Source organism: Talpa occidentalis, unplaced genomic scaffold (genome assembly GCF_014898055.3).
Source record: "Talpa occidentalis isolate TD23 unplaced genomic scaffold, MPIMG_talOcc4v2.1 talOcc4.8, whole genome shotgun sequence".
In the NCBI taxonomy this organism is placed as follows: Eukaryota; Metazoa; Chordata; class Mammalia; order Eulipotyphla; family Talpidae; genus Talpa; species Talpa occidentalis.
Genome location: NW_023605194.1, coordinates 99,249,895 through 99,276,464, shown reverse-complemented (window position 1 = coordinate 99,276,464; position 26,570 = coordinate 99,249,895). Strand labels below are relative to the sequence as shown.

General features: G+C 38.8%; 2 protein-coding genes across 13 annotated transcripts; one reads left to right on the top strand and one right to left on the bottom strand.

Annotated features, from left to right (window-relative positions):
* Positions 1-12: 12 nt before the first annotated feature.
* Positions 13-9,354, bottom strand: NPY1R (neuropeptide Y receptor Y1). Of its 10 annotated transcripts, none has more exons than XM_054690254.1 (6): positions 8,628-9,354; positions 8,256-8,365; positions 6,182-6,335; positions 5,790-5,934; positions 1,838-2,683; positions 13-1,732 (listed from the first exon to the last, which is right to left on the bottom strand). In XM_054690254.1, exons 5-6 carry the CDS (start codon positions 2,534-2,536, stop codon positions 1,283-1,285), a joined length of 1,149 nt encoding a protein of 382 aa, XP_054546229.1. In that variant the 5' UTR covers positions 2,537-2,683; positions 5,790-5,934; positions 6,182-6,335; positions 8,256-8,365; positions 8,628-9,354; the 3' UTR covers positions 13-1,282. The 10 variants fall into 10 exon arrangements, with proteins under 10 accessions (XP_054546229.1, XP_054546230.1, XP_054546228.1 ...); XM_054690255.1 differs by lacking the exon at positions 5,790-5,934 and adding an exon at positions 3,351-3,515; XM_054690253.1 differs by lacking the exon at positions 5,790-5,934.
* Positions 7,709-25,281, top strand: NPY5R (neuropeptide Y receptor Y5). Of its 3 annotated transcripts, none has more exons than XM_037496502.2 (4): positions 7,709-7,890; positions 8,741-9,192; positions 12,740-12,835; positions 23,619-25,281. In XM_037496502.2, the coding sequence occupies exon 4, from the start codon at positions 23,628-23,630 to the stop codon at positions 24,966-24,968; it is 1,341 nt and encodes a 446-aa protein (XP_037352399.1). In that variant the 5' UTR covers positions 7,709-7,890; positions 8,741-9,192; positions 12,740-12,835; positions 23,619-23,627; the 3' UTR covers positions 24,969-25,281. The 3 variants fall into 3 exon arrangements, with proteins under 3 accessions (XP_037352399.1, XP_037352398.1, XP_037352397.1); XM_037496501.2 differs by having other exon boundaries at positions 7,709-8,079; XM_037496500.1 differs by lacking the exons at positions 7,709-7,890; positions 8,741-9,192; positions 12,740-12,835 and adding an exon at positions 21,297-21,323.
* Positions 25,282-26,570: the final 1,289 nt, after the last annotated feature.

The following is a 26,570-nucleotide window of genomic DNA, read 5'->3' as shown; positions in this document are numbered from 1 at the left end:
AAAGTAAAAACAATTTTAATGAAGAAAAAGTATGCCCTTCTAAAATCAAATACATTTAATACTTTGAATGCTTTGTATAATACAGCAAAGACATGTCTTGTTCTTTCAAATATCTTTTGAGGTTTAATCATGTTTACAGGATACATGAAATAAAGTATCTTAACATAACACAACTACACAGTCCTCTATATAAAGCACATTTATAAGACTCTACAAGGCACACTGTTTATACAAGTTAACATGAGTTATGTGAAGAGTTCTCAGTCACCAGGTAGTTATTCCTGCTAGCCAGAGGAACATTCTCGTAACATTCTACTTTTTTGTCCTTCTTTAAAAGATGGACATTGAAGGTTAAAAATGAGTTACTATGTAGGCACTGATGTATAGAAAATACATTTTGTGTTTTCATATACTCTAAGTTGGAAATGCCTTTTGAATTAACATGTATATTTATGCTGGAAAACTTGAAACACTGAACAGTCTCTTAAGAATGGAAAACCTCTTGACCATCAACTCAAATGCGTGTAGTTCAACTATCTGCAGCAATAGCAACTTACTTCTTACACTAATTCCTCTAAAATCCTTTGGCTGTCAGGTACCAGAATGGAAGTTAGAGGACTGCTTTCCCACCTAATTCTTGCAGGTGGCCCAGTTCCCCAGGATATTCGCAGTTGAGAATTATCCTTTATGCATTTTTAATCTTTCAGTGATAATCAATAAGGAGTAAATTAAATCTTTTCTTAAAAATTTTTATAAAAATGTAAATCACTCCTGAATGACTTTGGACGAGTAGACTTCACACAGGGACTCATAGCTCTACATCCTGAGTGCTGCTTTTGCATGCTGGGATCCCCGACAGACTCTAATGATGCCTGTTACTGCATCAGGATTGCCCAATCTTTTGACAGTCTTTGGCAACCATGAGGGCCTAATTTAGTGACAGTCTCAGGTGTAGTGTTTCTAAAGTTAGTAGTAATACTTTAAAGAAATTTCATTCCAATAAATACAATACAAAAGTCTTTATATATATGCATAAGTTTACAAAAGCACTTCAAGGATGTCTGGTCCAAACTACTGCCAGAAGATTCCAAAGCCCGTACATTTTGTTCCAAATGTAATTAGGCCAGCTTCTACAAAAGCAGTAAAAAGCAAGACATGAAAATTCTTGGTCTCTATCAAATAATTTTAACCCCATTCCTTAGGAAACAGGTAAGGAAAGTATGTTGCAGGTGATGCTTGCCTTTAAGCAGATATCATCTGAAACTGTACGCTAGGAGCAGTTTCAAATTTTCTCATCATCATTGTTGATTTTTTTAAATGCGACTGGGCTTGCTTGCTTCAAAGAAGTCTTAGAGATGTCTGTGTGCATGGTAGACATGGCTATGGTCTCATAGTCATCATCCCGAGACCGGAAATCACAGAAGTTAAAGAAGAACTGCAAGTCTCTCTGGAAATTTTTGTTGAGGAATCCATAAAAGATGGGGTTGACACAGGTGGATATCATTGCTGTGAGGTGGCAGAGCAGAAACAACAGGTTATGGTTGCAGGTAGCAATAATCTGATGGTTCCAGTCAAACACGGTGTTGAAGATAGTGAGAGGCAGCCAGCAGACTGCAAATGCCACCACGATGGAAAGCAGCATGATGTTGATTCTTTTGGTCTCGCTGGACCTGTACTTATTGTCTCTCATCTTGTCCATCATGTTATTTCTTCTTTTTAAGCGTATATATATCTATAAAGAAAAAAAAAGGAGCTCAAATAGAACAATTCCCTTAATGAGTTCTGTAGAAAGAAGATTAAAAATAAAAAAACAACGGGGTGAGGGGGGCTTTCTTACCTTGAAGTAGCAAATGAATATAAAACATAGTGGGCCCAAATATTGCAGCACCAGGAGGAGCGTAGTGTAAGACAGCCTGTGAGAGTCTGACGGAAATTTATCAAAACACACATATTTGTCCTTGAAGGCCTCGAGGGTTACATTTTGGAACGGCTCATCAGTCAATATTTGATAGATCAGGAAGGGTAGAGAAGAAGCCACAGCAAGAACCCAAATGACAGCGATGCCTACGTACGCGTGTCTATTACTTGGTCTCCACCCTCGTGGGTTGATTATCAGCTGATGTCGTTCCACAGCAATGAGAACCAGAGAGAAAATGGACACAGTGATTGAAACACATTGCACAAAAGGATTCAACTTGCACATTGCCTCACCAAAAACCCAGTGGTCCATTAATGTGTACACAAATGTGAAGGGCAGACACATGATGGCAACAAGCAGGTCTGAGAAGGAAAGGTTCACAATGAGGATGTTGGTGACATTTCTCATCTCCTTTTGTTTCAAGATGATTATGATCAAGGCCAGGTTTCCAGAGACCCCTAGAATGATCACAGCTCCGTAAGCAAGAGCTAATGTAAATATCATGGCCAAGGGCAGATGACAATCGTCATTTTCAAAAGCAAAAAATGGGGAATTCTTCTCTGAAAAATTATAGTAGATTGAATGATTTTCAACCTGGGAAAATAATGTTGAATTCATTTTGATTAGATTGTTAGAGATTACTTTAGACAAATGGACAGTATGTCTCTTCAAAGCAGGTCAAATGTTCGCTTTATTCTTATTCCCCATATTGCAATCCATTTGTCAAAATTATTCTGAATTCTTCATTCCCTTGAACTGAACAATCTGTAAAGAGAAAATGACCAATTGCATTACTAATTTTATTGAGAACAGTCAAAATGAATTCTGACTCATAGTACTGTTTAAAAAGAAGATAATGAAGTAAATAAAGTGTAATCTGGATAAACATGTTTTCAAAATAGCAGAAACAGTACAAACATTTTGGGAGGAAATCTCATATATTTTTTAAGATTTTATTTATTTATGCATACAGGAACTGGGGTACAGTCCAGAGGTGTGGGGGTGGTGAGAGGATTCACCAGAGACAGAGTGGGGAACAGAGCAGATGGATCAACTGAAATACACTGCTGAGGGGAGCAGCAGAGGAGTTAGGAGAGGTCTGCTGCGCCATGTGGGTTGCTCCCTGGCAGGCCAGGGACTGAACTCATGCTGCAGTGGCTGTGGGTAGCTTCATAGGTTGCATCTTAACCCCTTGCGCCACGAGGGAGGCCCATAACATTTTTCATTGAACTTGCTTACACTTTGAGTTTCAGAAAAACCCATTGATCTGTAAATTAGTTAAGGAGTGTATAAATCTCACACCTGTAGTCTTATCTAAACGGTACTATCAGCACATTCCTAAACATTATAAGCATAATGAAGGTATAAGAAAAAAACTAAAAATACAGTTTAAAACATAAAAAAAGAAGCAATGCAAAACAAAAAAAAATACCTAGTTTTTCCTTTTCTACAGAAATAATTTGTGCAGAAGTCAAGTTGTAGCAATAGTTTTATCGCAACTGAACTGCTCTTGAAGACAAACCTTATTTAGCACAAGTATATTCAAAAGGAGATGGTCAAAACAGTGAAACATCAGAAAACTCTGTCATATGAAGGACTGTTGAAGGAACAGAAAATATTTAATCCAGAAAAATCTGTAGGAATGATATATGTGTGTTTTCATCTTTGAACTGATATTGGTGACATAAGGAACTGAGCTTAGAATACAGTCTAACTATATCAGAAGTAGGATTAAGGAAGCATATTATATTACAAAAATAAGTAAAAAAAATTCACATCATCATGAGGAAAAAAGTTGAATCAAATGGGATGAACTGACTGCCAAACTAGCAAGTGTTTCCTACACAGAAGATTCTAACTACTACATGAAAGGCTTTGGGGAATTCCTGTGTTATTTAGCAGAATCAACTGGATAACACTGAAGCACTTTCTATGATGTTATATTTTTATTACCATGTCAGAAGCTTTCAAAGGATAGTTAAGATTTTATCCATGTAAATGTTCCCCCCCCCCCGCTCCTTTAAACAATATATAGATACAAGGTAGGGCTCTAAAGTTATAATTTTGATCTTTCATAGCATTTTGTGATCTACTCATTTCTTACAAAGATAAATCACAGTATCTAGAGATTGAATGCTCTTTTTAAAAAAATTCTGATTACCCTAGATTACTAAATAAATATGAGGTGGGATTTCTTATGTTAATCAAAAGTCCATTATGCTTGTGTTAAGAAAGGGAATTGCATTTTCTTTCCTTTTATGAGAACAATGAAGAAAATCATGTAGATTTACTTCCATTGAAAAGGATATAAGAAATTTAATGAACAAAAAAAACCACGTACTTGCCCTTTTAACTGTCACCGTTAATGAATCTTTCCTTGAAGAATAAAACCAAAGGTTGCTAACACCACATGAGAATGAAAGCATAGTAATGGTGCTGGGATAATTTCAAATATAAACATTATTAGAAATATTAGAATGTTAACAAAATGTTAATAAAACACACAACATCATGTAGTAATTCCTACATTCATTATATGTGGTAATTACTTATCATCTTAAGTACACCAAAGGCAGAGAGAATGATCTTAGTGTCTGAGAATAAACCATGAAGAAGCAGGTAAGAATCCAAGAATTCTTTGGAAACTTCTCACTTAAGAATTCAAGAAAATTTTATATCTTATTTCAAATTCAAGTTGCAATCAAGATTGGTAACATTACCTATCAATTAATTGTGTTTCTTCATGATGTAAAGTAAACCTAGCACATTAGGAAATCACATCCTCTTGATCCCATCACTCCCTGTCACCATGTCCTACCGGGCGAAGGAACAGTTGTCACAGTATAAGACTGAGTGCAGTCATGTGTATGGACTGCACATACATACATGAATGTGGTAAAGACCAAGTCCATTCCAGAGTCTGTTCCTGGAAGTCATCCAATCCCTCCTTTGTACTCCCCATTGTGAATCCTCTGCCTCAGGTGGGCCAGTCTCTTCACAGTCCACCAAGTACACCTGGCCTATTTTAGTTTCTAAATCACTCCCCATGCCCCATCCCCATGCCCCAACCATTCTTGCTGGGTGTGTCATCATCATAAAACTCAAATGCCTCCCATCTTTCAAAGTACCATTTATTGGCTCCTCTCAATTACAAAATAACCTCAAGTAGGCGCTAGTGAATGAATTAGATCTGGAATAAAAGAGTTTTGCTTGACAATGGTGAAATGGTTGGTTCTTGTGTGTTAATCTTAACATCACTACCTGAATTCCATCCAGAGTCCTGCAACATGCAAGATGAATGCTAATTCCAATAGTCATTTTTTTAGGGCAGTGTTCCACTTTGTGTAAAAGGAAAAAAAACAGGAATTGTTTTTGAAGGAAAATCAATATATCCAACAAATATTTATGAAATGCTTATTTTGTGTCAGGCATGGGGTCAGTGGACACAGAAGTGAACTTTGCATTGAGTTTCTAGTCTTGTGGGTTGAGAAAGACAAGAATAAATTAGTAAAAGGTACAGTGATGATAATGAGTGCTATAGAGAAAAATAAAGCATGGAGAGGAACTGGAATTTCTGGGAGCTGCAATTTATGACTGGATGATAGGGAAGACCTCCGACTGCCTGAGAAGATGGCATGTGAGCAAAGGCCTGGGAGTAGTGAGTGAGGAAGCCTGGCAGTTATCTCTGGATTACATTCCATGTGGAAAGAACAAACACAAAATACTTAAGGCTGAAGTGGACCTGCTGTGCTAAACAGCAGTGAGAAGTGGACTAAGTAAGGGACAGACTAGGAGGAAATTAATTGAGAGGGATAAAGAGAAAAGACTTGTGTAGAGCCTTGTTCCATGGAACACAGTGATTTGTACTCACAGAGAGGAAGAACCGATGGATACTCCTTGGGAAAAAGCATGAAGCTACAGGCTTTTGTGTTAAAATTATTATTCCAGTTGATGTTTTCAAGAGACTTAAGAGGAGTAGGGAGATTCATCTAGAGACTATATCCAGGTGGGAGATACTGCAGGCAATAAGAAAGGACTTTGTAGTGAAGAAGAACAACAGAAAATTTACATCTATGACTTACTTTGACATAATTCAATACATATGTGGACTAATGGAAAAGTTTATGAAGTCACTGCAATACATGAATGGATGACCAAGACAGCTTTCTTGCAGAAAAATTAGATAAATATACTGAGACTCTACTCTGATACCTGAGATTCTATATGATAGACATACCCAGTGAGGAATAGCAGTTTTCTTACCAAGTAGAAGTTAACTTTAGCTATATAGAAAATGCAAACTTTATTTTCTTTTGAATGTTTGCAATTCTCCTTTACTAACTGCACATTTGGTAGTCATTCCAGTTGGGTAGCACAGTTCTGCATTGGATAAATTGTGTATTTTCAGCTCACCATGCTATAATTGCAAGAAAAAACAGTGAGAAAATAATATTTAGAATTTACACATATTATCTTTGTAGACAATAATTTGATATTTACTATTCTAACATACATTTCTAAAATAAGAAATGCAACTACAGACACTGCCAAAATTAAAGGTTGTTAAATCTCAATATAGCTGTCATGTGCATTTACAGACAAAATAGAGACACTACAAAAACAGCGGTTGGCAAATTAGACCCCTTCCAAAGAGAAATTTCTTCTTCCTTTCCAATTAGAATGCTGGCCTTTCACGACTCACAGGTCTTAGTGCTTTCACTACCTGAAAATGCAGCTTTGAGGTTATAACCAGCCTCAGAGAAATTCTTTCATATACTCAGAATTAGCTGCCACCTCACTTGTTTTGGAAAAGAAATGTCAGCCTTGTAACATTCTTCTTCCCAAAGTTGCTGCTAGTTTATGTACTTGAGTTACATAATTTTCTACTGCTCCTGGGAGGATTTGTTCAATAGACAGCTGTCGTTTAAAACAACAAGGACAGACTAATACAGTACTAGCCACCCACTGGAAAATACTGTCTTGAGTCTTGGTTGGGGAACTGTGCCAAGAGCTTTCTGCTCCCTGGCTTCCCCAAGGATGCAGCCTTTTCTTGCAATTGCACCTACTATTTCTTCCTTTCTGTGCAGGTGGAGAAGGGCAAGTTCTGCAATTCCTTGCCTGTGTCTGCCACCTTGCAAGTTATGCTTTCTCCTAGGATCCAGCTGGGCAAGGCAATTTAAGAGCCCTAAACAACCCCCAAAAAAACAGTAATGTCAAAACACATTCCTTCTCTCTCACCATCTCTAGGTTGATCCTGTGCTCCAGGAGTTAGAAAGAACCGAAAGCCATGCGTTAAAGTAAAATGAATGTTGGCACTCTTACACACCCACCTTTTTCCTATTGTGTAACTAGGTGATTTGCCCTAAATTTTCTCATCTCAATCCCCTCGCCCCCCACACAGACTCATCCACTCATCTGATGATGAGAGACCGGCCCAACGGAAGGCAAACAAGCAGGGCCCAAACTCAAATTCTCACCCCCGACCCTGTATCAGTCCTTCAAACGTTAACATCTCCCGGGTCTACTTGGGGACCTTCCGAACACTCTTAAGCGACCCCCAGTCTCCTGACCCAGACAGGCTTCATGATCACCGTCCTAAAAGGAGCGAAAGAGTTCGAAGATTGAAACTTGGACTTAGGAAGACTGGGCTGAGGGCGCCTGCCACCGCGCAGCCACCAACTGGAGGGGCGCAGAACCCGGAAAGCCGGTTCGATTCTAGCCCAGACGCAGGGATCCCACCCAAGTCCCCGGCGGGGAGAGGGGCGTCTGCGCTGGGGTGCGACCCCAGCGGGCCAGCTCCCCGCGCGACGCTTGCCGCAGGAGGGGGCGGGGGGCGAGAGCGGGGTCCCCCCACCCCCCGGTCCACTCTTCTTCCCCAGACCTTCCCTGTCCCGGCTCCTCCGCGAAACTCCAGGGCAGCGGCCGCTGGCAGAAGATCCAACCAGCTCCAGAAAAAGCGAAACATGAGCGAGGTGAGCGCACGGCGAACTAGAACAAGGCTTGTTCTCGCTTTCTTGCGAGACCCAGAGGACAGTTGGAACCCCCATCCCGGTGCCGCAACCGTCCGAGAGCAGGGGGTGCAGACGCCGCGAACTCCCGCTCTCCAGCGTCCGTCCTGCCCCCCACCCGCAGCAGCCACAGGCAGTGGATTGGAGTTTCGGGTAATTTGGGGCATTCTGCGACCTGTCCGCACTGGGAACCCCACCAAAGCGCCGACTCTGCGCCCCACCTCGGTTCCCCCGAGCCAATTTCGGGCACTTGCATGCGTTTTCATCCTTCGCCCCATCCACCAAAGACTTCTCAAAAGTCCCTTAAAAGAAGTGAACTTGAAGCTTACCCTCTCATGCATTCCTATTTCTTGCTCCGGCTTCACAAAGAGGGAGAGGTGATCGTGGAAGGGAGCACAGAGGAGAGAAAAGATCCACTAGGATTCCTCCAGCTCAAATCCTAAAGATTGATAAAGATAGGAAGGGACGCCCCCTTAAAGCCAAACTCCACCTCATCCCGGGGTCACGTGACGGCGCCCCGCGAGTGGCGCCTGAAGCTCACCCCCCAAACACACACACACACAGACACACACCCCAAACACATACCACACACACACACACACACACACCCCACCTTTATTCACCTCGAGGGTGCGTTGCCGAGGAATTCCAAAAAGAAAAGCGATTAAACACAAGCCACACTTAGTTGGGCACATACGCACCGTGCAGAAAAGTAAGCGGTCGTCACCCCCACGAGTCCTCGACTGCGGGAAGGCGAAGCAAATTCAAAAGGCTTTTAAAAAGTCAATGCCTCTGTGTTTTCCTTTGTTTGCAGGTCAGTGCCACCTGCTGGCCGGAGTGATACCCGGCTGAGAAATTGGAGCGTAACCCCAGCTCCAGAATGAAGAGGGTGGTTATTTACGCGAACAGGAGCCGTGGAACTCACCGCAACAATGCCACGAATGTTTTTTGCTTTCTTTCGTAATGTTTAAATAGTTCTCATGCCAGTGCCGACAAGGCGTTCTTCCCCCTTTCATAGGTGAACAAAGGGAAAAGCATTAAAAAGCAAAAGTAGTGAATCTCCGATGAGATAGCCTGACCTTTTAGTTTTCTCTTTCCACTGAGAGAATGGATTGAGTCAGAATTGTTCCCAACGCCCGCTGCTGTTTTTAGGGGAAGACGAACGGAACATTTCCCTGGTGGTCAAAAAGAGTCAATGCCATTTGCTTGGTTCTTGATCTACTACGGGACTGAACACTAGCAAGACAAAGAAGGGGATGTACACAGGTGCGTAGGTGGTGGCAGAACCATGCTGGTGCCTGGTGATTCAGGCTAATTACTGATTTGTTGATATTAGATGGTTTTCATAGTTCTGCTTTGAAAAGTCAAAGTTGTATAGGTCGCACACACAAATTTTTTGTGGGTGTAGATAATAAAACTTCCTCCAAATCCAACTGTCAAGAAATAAAGGCTTCCTAATAAGGATATAGAGCAGTGCCCAGAATATACATAAAGGTTTTATTACATAACAACTGTGATTGTGATCTGTCTTCAAACTAAAAGCAAAACAAAATTCTGAGACATTTGGAATGGCCTGAACTTTACAGTGTTAAGAAATGTTTTCTTTTTCTTGTTGTTAGATTGAAGAAACACAATTTAAAGCTAAATATAAACTATAACTCATTTACTTATATAGGTTGTAATGTACACAATCTGTTTTTTTTCAAAAAGCTTTATAAAATATTAGTCATTGGACTAGTATTTATAGTTCAAAAGGAATTATGATCAAGAATTAAAATATGATCATGTAATAATTGAACTGTACATACATTTAAAAATCTCACTAGTGGTTACACAGAGTAAACACACACACACACACACACACACTTTTTAAACCAAGAATGAGGATGTAAGGCATAATTTAGGATTTCGATTCTTCAAAGAGCAGTAACTCACTTTTCTATCTACTCTCTGACTTTTCCATTCCCATAAGTCATTATTCTGTTCTTAGGAGCAAGTTTACTTCTAGGTTTTGATCACTGATTATTTTTAATCTGCTAAAAGAATTTAAAATAAAATCATTTAATTCTCTACTAAGAATATATTTTTATGTAAATATGATTGCTATATCAGCAAATATTTTGTGCTTGAGAATATAATTTGGTCTCATTAGATACTTTTTTTTTTAATTTTTTCTTTTTATTTATTTATTTATTTATTTATTTTTATAAATAATAAATTTTATTTTTATATTCCCCCATACAATTGCAAACCCCCCATTCTGACCCCAATCCCTCCCCTCCAGCCCCCCCCCCCAAAAAGTGTCTCTGGTTCATAGTTTTTTGTTGATTTTGATTTTCACTTTCTTATAGTTATTCATTTTCCTGGTCCCTTATTTAAGTTTTCTAGATTCCTGCTATGAGTGAGACCATCCGGTATTTTTCTTTTTCTTTTTGGCTTATTTCGCTGAGCATGATCTCTTCCAGCGCCATCCATGTTGCTGCTCATTAGATACTTTCTTTTCGGCATTTGCCAAGAATGCTAATAAGGGCATGTCTGCAAGAATGCCTGACCTGTGGCCATTTGTATTTTGTCAACTTATTAGTTTTCATAAAGTGTTTTGCATAAGGAAAATTTATAAAGTTGCATTTATGAGATATTAGCCTCACATACCAATTTTTTTTAATTTTTTTAATTTGTTTTATTTATTTATTTTTATAGAGGCATGCTTTATTTATTTGTTTGTTTATACATGCACTGGGTACAGTCAGAAGCGCGGGAGGGTGAGAGAATTCACCAGAGCCAGAGCGGGGAGCAGAGCAGGCAGAAGGACCGAAGTACACTGCTGAGGGGAGCAGCGGGCGGCAGGAGAGGTCTGCGCGCCATGTGGGACCCTCCTCTAGTGGCCGGGGAGCAGCCCGGGATCGAACCGGTGCCGCAGAGGCCGCGGGCAGCTTTGCAACCCAGCGCTCAACCGCTGGGCCACCGGGGAGGCCCTCACATACCAATTTTTAAAAGATCATAGTCTCAAACTTTTTTTTCTATGTCAAATTTTGTTAAACACAGAAATTTTGAAATGCTCAACAGCAGCAAAATTACATAATTCACTTAGGACTTTTTCCAATGCGTGCAGTAGAGAGGTTAAGCATAGAATAGTAACCAAATATAACATAAGATTGTCTTATAATGTGCTCTTATGGAAGATTTTAAATAAAGAAATCTGAGTTCCTGAAAGACTTATGTTATTAAAGTGAAGATTTGTGTTAAAGAATATTTCTTTTTTTACTCAAGTCACCAATTACATACTTTTCTCTTGGTATTCAAACTAGAGGAAAACCTTACTTTTGCTAAGGAGAGAGAACTTTTTTGCCTTCTGTGTATTTCCTTCAGAAATTTCATAACACTCTGACCTGTAAACCAGGTTTTCTTTCTTTCTGTGAGTTACCAGCTACATTTCTTTGAATCTATGATGTGACAAAATTTAAGTTACAACATTATTTTGTGTATACCCCCAAAAAGAAAAACAATGCTTCCAGTAAAGCAGTAACATACAATCAATTGTAAATTAATCCCAAAGTTAGAGTATTAAACTGTCAACAACAAAAAAATCTGCATTTTGATACCAATAGAATATAGAAAGTAAAGAGCTTTTATTAAATTGGTTAACACAAATAGTCAATACAATCATGTTATTCAATTGCCTTTTTTTTGTGAAAATAACTAGCAGAAAGAAGTCATAATTTTTTTTTAAAGATTTATTTATGCATGCAAGAATTGGAGTACAGGCCAGAGGTGTGGGGGGTGAGAGAATTCACCAGAGACAGAGTGGGGAACAGAACAGGCAGATTGACTGAAGTACACTGCTGAGGGGAGCAGTGGGTGAGTCAGGAGAGGTCTGCTGCACCCTGGGGGTGCTCCCTGGCCGGCCGGGGATCAAACTCATGCTGCGGTGGCTGTGGACAGCTTCATAATTTGTGTCTTAACCAACCCCCGTGCCACCAGGGAGGCCCAGAAGTCACAATTTTATTTTTTAGTTAAAAATATTAGTATACAAGTATAATGACAAATAATTTAATTATCTCCCTTGCATAAAAGACCAGAAATAATGTTTATGGGTTTGTTCTTGATTTGAAGTGGGAATGAACTTTACCTTCTCATTTGGGTACACAGGCTACAAACAAATGTTACAATAGGGGTAGTAAGAAACAGACTCTGTTGGAATAAGATTCTAGAGGATTAGGATTTTAAAATTACCCAGTAATTTTACTCAAAATCTCCAAACATTTTCCTATAGATCTCATCTTGTCAGACTTTATTCAACAAGACTATAATCTCATTTTACAAAACTATAATGTTATGCTTTTATCACATGGTATAAAGAAAAGAGCTTGCCATTGTTACTATTATCCCTTTAGATTATAATTATTACCATTCCTTTCATATCTCCATTCAAAGAAATAGAGTAGGAATAGCTGGTGAAAAGGACAAATACGAATGCCACCAGAGAACCTTCCTTCATGTATGACAAATGTCCATCTTGACCTACTCCCACCCCTACTCCAGAAATCTAAGGCTGGCATTAGAACCCTTCACAAGACAACACTTGAGAGAGCCAAAATCAGAAGATCAGACTTGACCACATGATATAAAGCTAGTTCTCGTTTCTGAGATAAGGCAAATTTTCCCAAAGGCTGGATAAGGATTCTTTATGTACATATAAATATCACAAATGAGCAGAGGTGGTGTGACGTGTCCTCAGATATCATTCTGCTAAGGTAAGTAAGCTTCCTTCATCCCTTTGTTTAATTATTAGCTGTTTCTTTGCTTTCCCCAGATAAATAGAAGGATGATAAATACCCAAGGATGGGCTATGATGGAATCTGATTCTCCTGAGCCAGAAAATTGCTAAGCTGCCATTCTCTACTAGCATGTAAGTGAAAATAACTCAACTGCACAGACCACTACAAGTTCAAAGCCTTAATTATTTTTTAATTATTCTCAGAAATTTTGTGCTTGAGGGACCCCCAATTTCTCTCCTTTTAGAAGATAGTTTCTAATTGTCACCCTTCTCCCCAAGCTTAATCTCAATCACCTCCTCCTTCCTTCTGAGGTGATTAAAAACCATAGAGTATTGACTTTGAAAATTCCACGTTCCATATTTTGATAGTGGATTCTTCAGATCAGCTGTTTCAGCCTCCAGCTCCTTTGAGTCACTGTAGCCCACTGAGTTTTCCCAAATACCATGCCAAAGAGACTGGACACTCAGCCCAACATAAATCTAAGAGTTGTTTTATTTCACTGAGTTTTGGGAGGTTTGTCACACAATGATAACACAACAATCACACATGTTTATTCAATACTTCACTTTTCTGGGCTCAATCATAAAATGAGAAGAATTAGAATGAGATCTCTGGTAAATTTGGGGGTTCCAAGGAAGAGACAGGAGCACAAAAGGCAGTAAGTACGTCATTTATTTGACTGGTGTTACAGTTTGGTGTTATTTAGCGAGGCTATAGTTGTGGTCTGCTGTGCAGACATCAACAATATAGGGATATGTTTTTTTAAAGGATTTATTTATACAAGCACTGGGTACAGTCAGAAGCGCAGGAAGGTGAGAGAATTCACCAGAGCCAGAGCGGGGAACAGAACAGGCAGACTGACGAAGTACACTGCTGAGGGGAGCAGCGGGCATGGCAGGAGAGGTCTGTGCGCCACGTGGGACCCTCGCCCGGCGGCCGGGGATCAAACCCGTGCAGCAGAGGCTGCGGCGCTCAACCGCTGCGCCATCAGGGAAGCCCAACAATATAGGGATATTTTAGATCCCTACAGTATAGGGATATTTTAGATCTACAACTGTGAAGATCTACAATTGTGATCTCTGGAAGGAGGTGACTAAGTTTTTTGCCTCTTTAAACATAGAACCTGGCATATCATAAGGTATTGTAAAAATTTTTGTTGAGGGGGCTTCCCCGGTGGCGGAAGGGGTTGAGCACTGTGCTGTGAGGCAATCTGCACCCTCTGCCGCATGAGTTCCATCCCCGGCGAGGGAGCAACCCACACTGGTGCAGCAGACTCTCCTGTCTTGCCCCCGGCTCCGCTCAGCAGTATATTTCAGTCAATCCACCTGTTCCTGCTCCCCACTCTGTTTCTGGTGGATCCTCTCACCCCCCCCCCACACCCCTCTGGCCTATACCCCAGCTCTCATATGCATAAAATGAATAAATCTTTAAAAAGAAAAAAAAAAGTTTTGTTGAAGGATTGAAAATCAAGAAACAAGGTAGGATTATGTAAATTATGACTGTCACAATCAAATCCATTTATCTCAAATATTAGAAAAAGTGGCATTATAGTTATGGATTTTTGCTATTTTTATGCATACACATAACACATATATGCATGTATAGATTTTTGTATGCATATAAGCTAATTACTGTGTTTCCTTGATTCTTCTCATGATTTTGGATTTTCTTATGTGTTGACTCTGCTTTCCCTCTTAGGTATAAGTTCAAAACTTAAAGTTTCAAAGGCTTTGAAAACATATAGTGAAGGAAATATCACACGTCTTTTTCTACCTGCTAGATAATATATTCTAAAAGCTGAATTACCTGTGAAAATAGCGAGTAAGAATATGGTAACACATGCTTTTTTGAAGAGTATATCATGTCAACTTTTGATTCTGAGCTTATGTTTAAACAGCTCTCTAAACATTCCTATTAAAAACTATTCACAACAAACCAACATACCAAAAATAAATAAACTCTTTTCCTTTTGTTTCCACTTAAATATAGCACAGCTACATTTAGACTTGTGCTAATTAGATTTAAAATATCAACCATGAAAAATTTAGAAATGGGAATTTATTTAAAAAAAGCAAATTTAAGTAGGTGGATACTTATCAATTACACTACTTTTTGTGAGGAGCCTTGATCCACAAAAAAGAAGTATATATGGTCTGTATGTGGATTTACATGATAGAATATCAAGTCTCCAATGGAAAATATTGTGTCCATGTTTTCTTCCTTTATATATAAATAAAATGCTGAAAAAATTTAAGATTATATAACTAGATGAAGACTATTTGTTGACATATAAGATAGCCACAATTTTTTAAAAGAATGAATCAAATATCTTTATACAGTTATTACTAGCTACAGGGAAGAAATATGCCAATAATAATGGGAAGGTTTGTTAACAATATTCTTTCTTCTTTGTTTATTCCTATTATGGAAGGGAGACAATATCTACAACCATCAAGCTAAAAAAGTTACTTTTGTACACATGTATGTAATGCATATTTGTTACTTGCAAAATCGTAGTTCTGTGCTCAAAGGGACTTCAAATCTGCTAGTTAAAACACTTTATTTTACAAAGAAAGTGAAGACTAAAAATATCAGGTCATTATTTTGGGATAAAACCTGGGTGCAATCCAAGTGCTTTAACAAATATCCACTATGCAAATATGTATATGAAATCTTGTTGTATAGCAACTGTGCACATGTGTATCACATGTGTGTATGTATTTTTAACATGTAAACACACTTTATAAAAGGAAATGTACATTCACTCTGGAAATCTGCTTTATATTTAATGATTGAAATTTTAGGGCATCAAAAGGAAAGATAAAGTTTTGCTTACATAGCACAGTACTTAGCAGAAGAAGGCAATAAAATCATTACAGTGCCCCTTTAGGAACTCAAAATTATCACTGAATTGCCTGGGAAAATGGCTCTATACTCACAGTAGTTTGAGTGAACAATTTATTTTTTTGAAAGTAGTTTTGCCCTTTTAAAAAAATCCCATGTTTTTCCCAACTACAAGTCAGATCCTGTTTTGTCCTAGATACATTATATATATGATAAGCTATTATTATTCCAAAGAAATCAATGCAGCAATGAGCATCATAAAAATGTTTTTGATAACACACACAAATGGCCCTTGCCATATCTTTTAAGGATTTAAATGTACCATGATAGAAAGAGTAGATAAAGAAATGTTTAGTCTTAATAGATACAACAAGAATTCTTAGAGACAAAGGCATCAAATAAATGTTATTTTCTCTAGTTATTTACGCCCATGATTCTTCTGATAGATATCAAGATCATATACCATTTGAACTTCTATCAAAGCATTTTAATAGCTGTCTTCAACATTAGTAGCTATTATTAAAAGGCAGCAATAACTAACAAAAACAAGCATATTCCTCAGAGAAATATAACCCCACACATTGTTTGGAGAGTGTTTTATTATTCAATAATGTGTCTTAGGAGTCCTCAGTGATTTTAACTTTCACCTTCCTAGGTAATGCTTTCTTCCAAAAACTGATAATCAGGAGAACTGGGAAACAGCCAGTTTAATTTTGTAGCACATAAAATCCAAGTTAATTTCCCAAATGAGCACTTTATAAATAGTGAGTAGGAGAAATACATAGAACAGAGGTGGACATTACTATTTCTGTTCCCAGAGGTAGTACTCCCTCTGTTTGTTACTCTATAAAACAGAATCAAAATTACTCTATTATATTCTACAAAGAGTGAGGATGATTAGTCTTGAATCTCTCCTGGGAAATTTGAAGATAAAAGTACACTTACCTTCATATCTTCCTCCTTATGTAGCACATCACTGGGGTGTTCAGATTGACAATTTCTTGTTTTGAAAAAAGATTCTTAATTTGTTCACTCTGTGTATACTGGACGTATATTTAAAGAAGAAATTCAGACTCTTTTGAGGCTTGCATGACTGGTGGGAAGGGGAATGGTGGGTTAATCAAAATCTTCTCAGTGACATTTGGTCTTTTATTTTTAATAGTTTAATAATAAGTTACTTCAACCTAAAGGCTCATATAATCAAAAGAGAAAACAAATTTGTTGAAAAGAAACAATAAATTCATATTTTATTTCTCATATATAAAGCTTACAGCACAGACTCATTTTTTTTGAATACGGTAGTTGTTTGAAAGCCAATGCAGGGCCTCCCCTGGTGGCACAGTGGTTGAGCGCTGGGCTGCGAAGCTGCCTGCAGCCTCTGCAGTGACGGTTTGATCCCTGGCCACCAGTGAGGGTCCCACATGGCGCGCAGACCTCTCCTGCCGCCTGCTGCTCCCCTCAGCAGTGTACTTTGGTCCTTCTGCCTGTTCTGCTCTCCGCTCTGACTCTGGTGAATTCTCTCACCCTCCCGCACTTCTGACTGCACCCAGTGCTTGTATAAATAAATAAATAAAAAGTTTTTTTTTTTTTTTTTTTTTTTTAAAAAGAAAGCCAATGCATGTGCAGGGAAGGTATGTAGTATAACCTTATAGGAAACAGGGATGAGACAATAGATGTGCATGTGGCGATGTGTAGCACATTAATTGTAACACATTGCACTTCCCAAGGTCCATGAACCAAACTTTGTTTCCCCTAGGTCACCCCTTCCTGACACTACCATTCCTCCCCTAACCCACTCAGAATCCCACGGACCAGCTTAGATTCAAACTACCTACTAGTGTTAAGCTTTTGGAGAGAATGTACTAGCATTCTAGACATAAAATAGAAAGGAATAAAACAGGAAATATATTTACTTCAGGTATTTGAAAACTCTGAGGTATTTAAAAGACTATTTGGCTGATAAAATGACAATCTATACAAATCCCATGAGCATTAAATGCTAAATAGGAACAAGAATTGTTGTCTGACTTCTGGGTTAACAGTGTTTACTGTCTTTTCCCCATCCCTCCCCCCAGAAATTAGGCTTACAAATCGAATTGCTCCCAGGGGATACAGTTCTCTCCAGTGTACAGAGTGCTAATCCCACAGGATTGCACTCATTAGCAGGCATGCCATGCTTGTGGCTGTCACAGAACTGTCTCCAGTTTTTAAATATACAATAAATAAGGCCTAGATTCTTGTGCATGGCTATACAGACATTTGGAACTCTCCCCAATATTCTCTCTCTCTCTCTCTCTCTCTCTCTCTCTCTCTCTCACACACACACAAGCCTAAAGTATCCACCAATTAAAGACTGACTAAATATAAAGCTAACCTGTGCAATACAGATTTGGAAACATTGGGGATGAGAATCACATAGAGGAGAAGCAGGAGGACAAGGTGTTTTTGTTTTTTTTTTTTAAACCCATGACACTTTTTACCCCCTCATGTTCTTTTTTATTATTGAATATAGTCTTGAGAAGTTTTGATTCCATTTCAGCCTCACCTCCCACGCCCCTTGCCTAAGCCCACAACTGCTCCTGCTAGGCAGTGGCAAGAAATCCTCTTTCCTGTGCTGCCAGGGCTCTCCCTGCCTCACTTCTCACTTCCTCCACTCCCAAAAGGTGCCAGAAAAAGCGTGTCTGATGCGTTTTGCTTGTCTTTTGTTTTCCCTGAACAAAGCGAAAACCTGGGCCCTAAAGCAATCTCCTTGGGAAGCTCCAGCTCTTAGAGACAACCTAACCTCTCCCCTCGACCCCCGCACCAGCTCGAGATCCCGCGGTCCTGTCACCCAGCCCAGAACCCAGAACCCGCCAACATCTTCACGGTCAAGTTCAGTTGGCGCCAGGTGACCAGGTGCCACCCCGGGGCGTGCGCCTCCTCCCGAGGGTCTCCAAGCAGCAAAGCAGGTGCTGGGGTGCTCCCGCCCCCGGCTTTGGGAGCGGCTCGCGTGGAGCAGGCGCCCTGGAGCAGGGTCTCGGGGGTCCCCGGAGCAGTCACGTGTTCCCGAGGCGCCTCTAAAACCCCCGCTGCTCCCCGCCCCCTCTTCCCCACCGCCACCTCCAGGTCCTCCTCCTGTCGCCGCCGCCGCCCGGGAGCAGGAGCCAGCGCGCTCGGCCACGTTCCGGGGAACCCAGGCTCCGGCAGCGGCCGAGGCGCCCCGAGGTACCGGGTTCTGCCCTCCCCGGAGCCGCGATGCGCGCGGGGTGGGCCTGGAGCTAGAGGAAGCGCCCGCGGCCAGTCGGACCCCAGTCTGGGCTCCCGACTGGACGCGGAGGGGAAGCGGGAGAAAAGTAGGGGTTTGGGTAGCGGGAGAGGCAATGATGGGAGTGATGGGGGGCCGGGGAGGGACCCCGGGGAGCCCTTTCTGGCGGGACAGGTACTCACCCCGACCTTCTCGCGCGCCTGGGCGGGAGGGCACAGGTGGGGGTTAGGGGTCGGAGAGGACCCCTCGCCCCGACTCCATGGGGCGAGTAATGGGTGCAGCCCCTCTGGTTTCTGAAGCTGAGCAACAGAAGCCCGCGGGGTGCAGGGTCAGTGTTGCGCACTGGCCGGACTCTGGGGAGACCCGGGGCGCGGTCCTCCTGGAGCCACTGGGGCGTCCAGCTGCCGCGCTGTCCCACAGCTGGAGCGAGGACCGGAGGCTGCCGCGCCCCTGGATCTGATCTTCTGTTTCCACGGTGGCATATCTCCATGCTCCTCGAATTTCAGAAATAGGGAATTTTTATCCCCACGTTTACAAACCTTTAGTTTGTCTTTAAGCTGAACCATCTTGCTGAATCCTCCCTACAAGTCTGCTGTGGACCATAGGAATAGCCTGCGTCTCTTTCAGCAGAATTTTGTAGCCCGAATGTAATTGTAAATTTCAGATTTCTCAGGGAAAAGAAACTCTGCGGTTGGGTTTGAGGAGAGGGTGGCGCGTGCCTGAGTCTTCGTCTGCTGAGCAGAACTATATTTTTAATCTATCGTGCTCAAATTCTACTGGATTCTGGCTTTCATGGGAATATTTGAGACCGTGAAATCTCTCCATTGTTCCAAGATCACTGTAAAATAGGCAGTAATCGATATTTTATCATTCATACGAGAGGAAAAATGTATTTTATTCTTCTCTGATTGATTTCCTTTGTGAGAAGATGCATTTTCATAAGGTAGGAAATTATCCTAACAAAGAAGCCTTATTTAAATGAGGAAGCTAAATGTTTCAGTATCCTTTGATTTCTCTGCAGTTCCTTTTGTTAATTCTTTTTAAGAACAATATTCTTAAAATCCTTAGTCTATTCAGATCATTTCATTTGTCTTGGTGTCACATATAGATCCATTTTTATAGGAAAACTACAATAAATCTTATAGAAACATTGTTCTTTGAAAGTCATCAAGTTTGATGAAGAACTTTTTTTTTTCACGCTTTACTCTGAGGAGTCAAGTTTGATGTTTCAACTGAGAATTCTGATGGTGGAAAATAAAACTGGGATACAAAAGAAACAAACAGTTCCAATTAGTCTAATGAAGGTTTCACATTGTCAATATCAATTTTTTCTCAATATTTCATTTGAAAAACATCTTCTCTGACTAATATTGTTTTAGTAACCTGAGGTGAAATATTTACCTATAGCATTATTTTTATCATGTATAAAATATCTTGCATAAAATTGTACAGCATTCACTGTAACACTTGTTGAAAACCCGACATTAGCAAACAGATTACATTTCTACCTTAGATTTCCAGTTGAAAAGAGAAGTCTTAAATCTTATTGGTTAAATTTTCCTAATACTTAAACTAACCCCTGCTTACAAGGAGGCACTTAAAAAAAAAACAAAAACAGTTTAGCATCCCCTCTCTCATCTTCCCATCATTTGTAATCACCATTAGCATTTAAGCGTGAAAAGTCATTCATTAGAACAAAACTTTACTAAATGCTCATTTAGTGAAGAGCATGATGCATATTAGGTGTTGTGTGGTGTGTATATTTGTGTACAGTTGGGGCTAGAGGGAAAGCAAGAAAAGGTTGACTATATAGTCAAACCAAAATAAAATGAGTGTTGAATGGATGGATGGATGTTAGGGGAGAGAAAAAACCATAAGAAAAAAATTGATAATTTATTAGTACACCAGTAGGTACAAATAACTCCTTATATTCAGCAACAAATGCAAGTGTCCATTGCCATAGTGAAAAAGAGTAGAAAGCCCTTTGTTCATCATGCTTTTAGGGTCCTTGGTATCTCAGGCTCTTGCAGTTTGTGCTAATTTCTCATAGAACATTCTTTACATAGTACCTTGTGTTAGTTATCTTTATGCCACCAGAGCTAGCAGAGCACCTGGCACATTAGATGTTCAAAGGTGCTAGTTGAATGAATAAAGGCAGGAACAGCTAATCTTTCTTAGCTACTCATTAACAAAGCCTCCCTTTAAGATTTCATGCAAATTACTCCCTTTTTTAGAGAGAGAAAGAGGTGTTGCTCCTAGTTTTTCCTGGGTCAAGTCAATGTTTAAGATGGCAATTCCTTGAACTGCTTTCTTACAAAGCAGTGGTTTTTATATGAACTCAATATTTTATGTGCCTCTATTTAAAGTTGACACACTAATCTACAGAGAACTATGCAGTCTGTGTACTATTTCATTTAAATAAAAATGTGATTATTTTTTACTTTCTAGTTTTGTATTGTTTAGTGATAGCCGTTATCAGTGAAGACATCTAATTTAAAATTTTAAAGTGCCAAACTATCATGATTGTCTATGTAAGTATCTCCTTGTTTTTGGGGGGCCATTTAAAACTAGTATAATTTTAGTAGTTTCAATATATGAGCATATATTAGCAGGCATGCCTTACACACACACACACACACACATTTAATCATATACCATGCTAAATGTGCCCATATTTTGAGGATGTTCCATTTTTGTTATTTTAAGGCTGGGAAAATTAAACTTCTTTTCTAAAATGATTATCAACAAATACTTAGCATCCATTATGTACAGTATACTCTGCTAACCACTATTACTATCATGAGAAGAATTAAAAGTTTCTTTTATCTCTATTAGAGAGCCCAATAGAGAGAACTGACATGAAGACATCTACATTGTTTTTATTATCACAAATAGTGCAGCATTTCTTTTTTCTTCAAAAAATTTGGGGTAGTATTTTACTCTGAATGAGTCTCATCCTACAGCTACAGGTCCCCAAAAAACACAAAGTCAATGTAGACTCAACTAATTTCTCTCTTGTACTGCCTTGTAGTAGAAAAGGCAGTAGGTAAACACTGACAAAAAAAAAAAAAAAGATTATTTCAAGACAGTGATTCAAAAGAATAATTTAACAGGATCACAGTAGCAAATAACTTGAACATATTATAAGTATAAATAGACAAACAAGATGTAACCAAGGGGTCATCAAAACTCAGGAAATTAGGGAGAAAGGCCAGTTAAGGCTGCTTTGATGAGATGATTCAGTAGACCTTTTGAGTTAGTTTTTGTACTGGTATCCTTTTTTAACTTGAGGCAATATCAATATAAATTGTTGGTTATGGTCTAAGAATAAATGAATGAATAAGATCCTGAGCTTTTGAATTAATTTGTCTTTAGAGGGATGAAAATAGATCCAAGAAAGTAATTCAATCTGTTAACATAGATTGATTGTAGAAGTTGTGAACAAGTTAAATCTTCAAATTTTCTCATAGTACACGATGCCTATATCACCCTATTTGAAACTTGTATAATGAATATATACACACAATAAGATTTCCTATTTGGAAATATACTGACCAGGACGAATACATCCCTTATAAGTGATTATAGGGGACTATAAGGAGTTACTGAAGATTAAAGTATTACTATTAATTTATATAATATGTATTTTTATAGCTTAGATCAAGAAATCTATATGAATAGACAGGTAAATATATATTGATATGAGTGAAAGTGCCTTTTATAGCTACCAATATATGAGAATCTCTGTGACAATGTATAGTCATCAAAATTAATTTTCTGGTTTTTTTTTTTTTGTGTGTGTGTGTGTGTATAGGTAAGAAATACTTGTTAAAATAATGAGAGTGAAAACTTGTTTATAGGGGAGGAAGGACTACTTGTACTCCTCATTGGTATATTACATATAGGCAGTTTTGTGTTTTGCCAGATAGTTTTAACAAATCTCTAATATGTAGCAGTAATTTCACTGTGGTATTAATTATATTACATTATTAATGTCTTGAAATGAAAAATTCTAGGGTGTATTTCTAACTTAAAGTTAAAATATTTTCCTTAATACGAATTCATCAAGTCTTTTTTATCTTTTTTAAGCTGACATATGTGATACCACACCTATCACAAAAACACACAGTCCTCCACTACAGACTATTGGGTACCCTGCTCCAAGCTTCCACTCCCACCCACTCCATACAATACCTATTTAGCACTGGCAGTGGTGTAGTGTGCTGTGTGTTGCAGATACCACAGTGGATATCCATTGCTTTTAAGGGATGCAAGCTGATATGCATTATAATTGCAATACAAAGTATACTGTGACATACAGCAATAGGCAAATATAAACAGGTTATGGGAGCTCCAAAGAGGAACTCACATTCAATTGAGTAGACCAAGAAATACTTTAGCATAGGTAACTTTGAAGTTTGGCCTTCATTCGGGTAGGAAATGAAGGAGTGTTTAAGATTATGTGACTATATTATGTATCAAATACCTTGACTGGAGAATTAATGAGTCATTGTAAATTAGCTATCATGAAGTTCTTATGTACAGTTTTCTTTTATAGTAGCTACTACATAAATTAAAAGAAACAAAATCTGCTATTTCAATACAAGTTACACACTATAGAAATGATAGACTTAAACAGTGTAATTGTTATTGACTGATATTTACACTGTACTTGAAACCACTTAGAGATCTCACTAAACTTTCATAGAATATGAGTAAGGTAATGCGAGCTAAGTGAAAAATTTGGTTTTTCTCTCAGTGGTCTAATTTATAGTGTTCATGTGAGTTTTTCGAATTGCTAACTAAAGTCTTTTTATTCCTTGCAGGACTATAATATGGATTTAGAGCTCAAGGATTATTATAATAAGACACTTGCCACAGAGAATAATACTGCTGCCACTCGGAATTCTGATTTCCCAGTCTGGGATGACTATAAAAGTAGTGTAGATGACTTGCAGTATTTTTTGATTGGACTGTATACATTTGTAAGTCTTCTTGGTTTTATGGGGAATCTACTCATTTTAATGGCGCTCATGAAAAAGCGTAATCAGAAGACTACCGTTAACTTCCTCATTGGAAATTTGGCATTCTCTGATATCCTGGTGGTTCTGTTTTGTTCTCCTTTCACACTGACCTCTGTCTTGCTGGATCAGTGGATGTTTGGCAAAGTCATGTGCCATGTCATGCCTTTCCTCCAGTGTGTGTCAGTTCTGGTTTCAACTTTAATTTTAATCTCTATCGCCATTGTCAGATATCATATGATAAAACATCCTATATCTAATAATTTAACAGCAAACCACGGCTATTTCCTGATAGCCACTGTCTGGACACTAGGTTTTGCGATTTGTTCTCCCCTTCCAGTGTTTCACAGTCTGGTGGAACTTCAGGAAACATTCGGCTCCACGTTGCTGAGCAGCAGGTATTTGTGTGTTGAGTCGTGGCCTTCAGATTCATACAGAATTGCTTTTACTATCTCTTTATTGCTAGTTCAGTATATTCTACCCTTAGTTTGTCTAACTGTGAGTCATACAAGTGTCTGCAGGAGTATAAGCTGTGGGTTATCCAACAAAGAAAATAAGCAGGAAGAAAAGGAGATGATCAATTTAACGCTTCATCCATCCAAGAAGAGTGGACCACAGGTGAAACTCTCCAACGGTCATAAATGGAGCTACTCATTCATCAGAAAACACAGAAGAAGATACAGCAAGAAGACAGCTTGTGTGTTACCTGCTCCAGCAAGACCACCTCCAAACAAGCATTCAAGGACACTTCCAGAAAACTTTGGCTCAGTGAGAAGTCAGCCCTCTTCATCCAGCAAGTTCATACCTGGGGTCCCCACCTGCTTTGAGATGAAGCCTGAAGAAGTCTCAGATGTCCAGGAAATGAGAGTAAACCGTTCTATCATGAGAATCAAAAAGAGATCTCGAAGTGTTTTCTACAGACTCACCATACTGATATTAGTGTTTGCTGTTAGCTGGATGCCACTACACCTTTTCCATGTGGTAACTGATTTTAATGATAACCTTATTTCAAACAGGCATTTCAAGTTAGTATATTGCATTTGTCATTTGTTAGGCATGATGTCTTGTTGTCTTAATCCAATACTATATGGATTTCTTAATAATGGAATCAAAGCTGATTTAATGTCTCTTATACACTGCCTTCATATGTCATAGTTCTTTACTGTTTACCAAGGAAAGAAGATGTTGAATAAAGTATATTCATGATAACTATGTATATCTAACAAACACATTTTGCTAACATACGACATTTAATTTATACAAATGTTTTGGATTTGAATGTCAGATCTTAAGAAATGGAAAATAATTTTAACATGTACTAATACAATGAATTCATTTAGTTGTACAAAGTCAATGTTAATCCAATTTGTAATTTCATTTTAAAAAGTAGTTATGTTACCTTTTGTTTCATCTGGATTATAAACAAATTAATTGTCAATTTTTTCTTTAAAATAAAAGTTATAGCTAATCAATTCAGTATTTTTCCCCAAAATCATGACAAGCAAAAATATTTGCCCTAAGGAACATTTTATTTCAAATTTGAGGGATATCTATTGTTGATTTTCATTTCTACTTCATGGATTCTTTAACATTTAGTTTAGGGAAATACTGCAAATGCTTAGTATGCCCAACAAATCATAACTGAATGACAGATGTATGCCTAAGTGATGATTATGATTGTAAATATTGGATACTGTTTTGGAAAGGCTACAGGAAAATACTTATCTCCTATTATTCATAATTGGTCAAATTGTCAGTTTATATCCCCACTGTCCTAGAAGTACACAATCAACTTACCAAGTAAAAAATAGATTTAAAATCTTTTCTAGGCAAACCACAACATTAAACACGGCCAAACAGATTGTTTCTATAAATCTTCTATATTTCAAAATGTGAAGTATAAATGGTATCTGCATTTGCACATATCCAATAATTTCAAAGAATAAAGTGCCCACATGGAAAAAAGTTAATGTTTTATCCTATTTCAGTATTGAGGTCTCATATACCACCTTACCAAAGGGAGGTTAATAGTTTTAATTATTGGAACTTTGTCAGTTTTGATCCATTTTTTTAAGAGCGGTGTCCTGAAAAATAAATTTTTGTACATATGACTGAGATGTGTAACATAACACAGCTCTCTGCAGTTCCTATAAGTGATTTAAATATGAACATGGGAGAGGGAAAAAAAACAGGAAACTTTTTTTTTTTTTTTCAAATAATAGGTAATTCTAGTAGTGATTCAGTCAATTAAAAGTCCAAACCCTCTGGAGTGGGCTTTCTCTTGTTCATCCCCCGCCCCGCCACACCCTTTCCCTAAATGATGTCCACATACAGCAAAAGAACACGTAGGGGAAGCTGGACCTCACAGCACCCTCTGTTGACTCCTGCTGAACTCCAGTTGAGTAATGATCTTGCCCTGTCTCTGTCGTTGTTTATATAAAGTGCGGTCTGTGTCCATCCTTAGAATTCTCCATCCCTGATGACACTGTGGGACGTAAGAGCTCCCTGAACGTGTGTTTACGCTGAGCCTCTGCCACGTCTGCCATCTTGTTCTGAGCCTAGGCTGGCTGCTATGTGCCGTCTTGCCCCTGCAAAGTCTGTTCGGGAACATTAAATTCGGCATTAGGAACTCAGAAGGAACTTAACGAAAATCTACTCCTTATTGGGGAGAGCTGAGACATGCACCAGGGCTTACTCAGGGCTTCATTGCTCTACTTTATCTACTCTGAAACTTTATCTTCTCTGTCGCCTCATGTG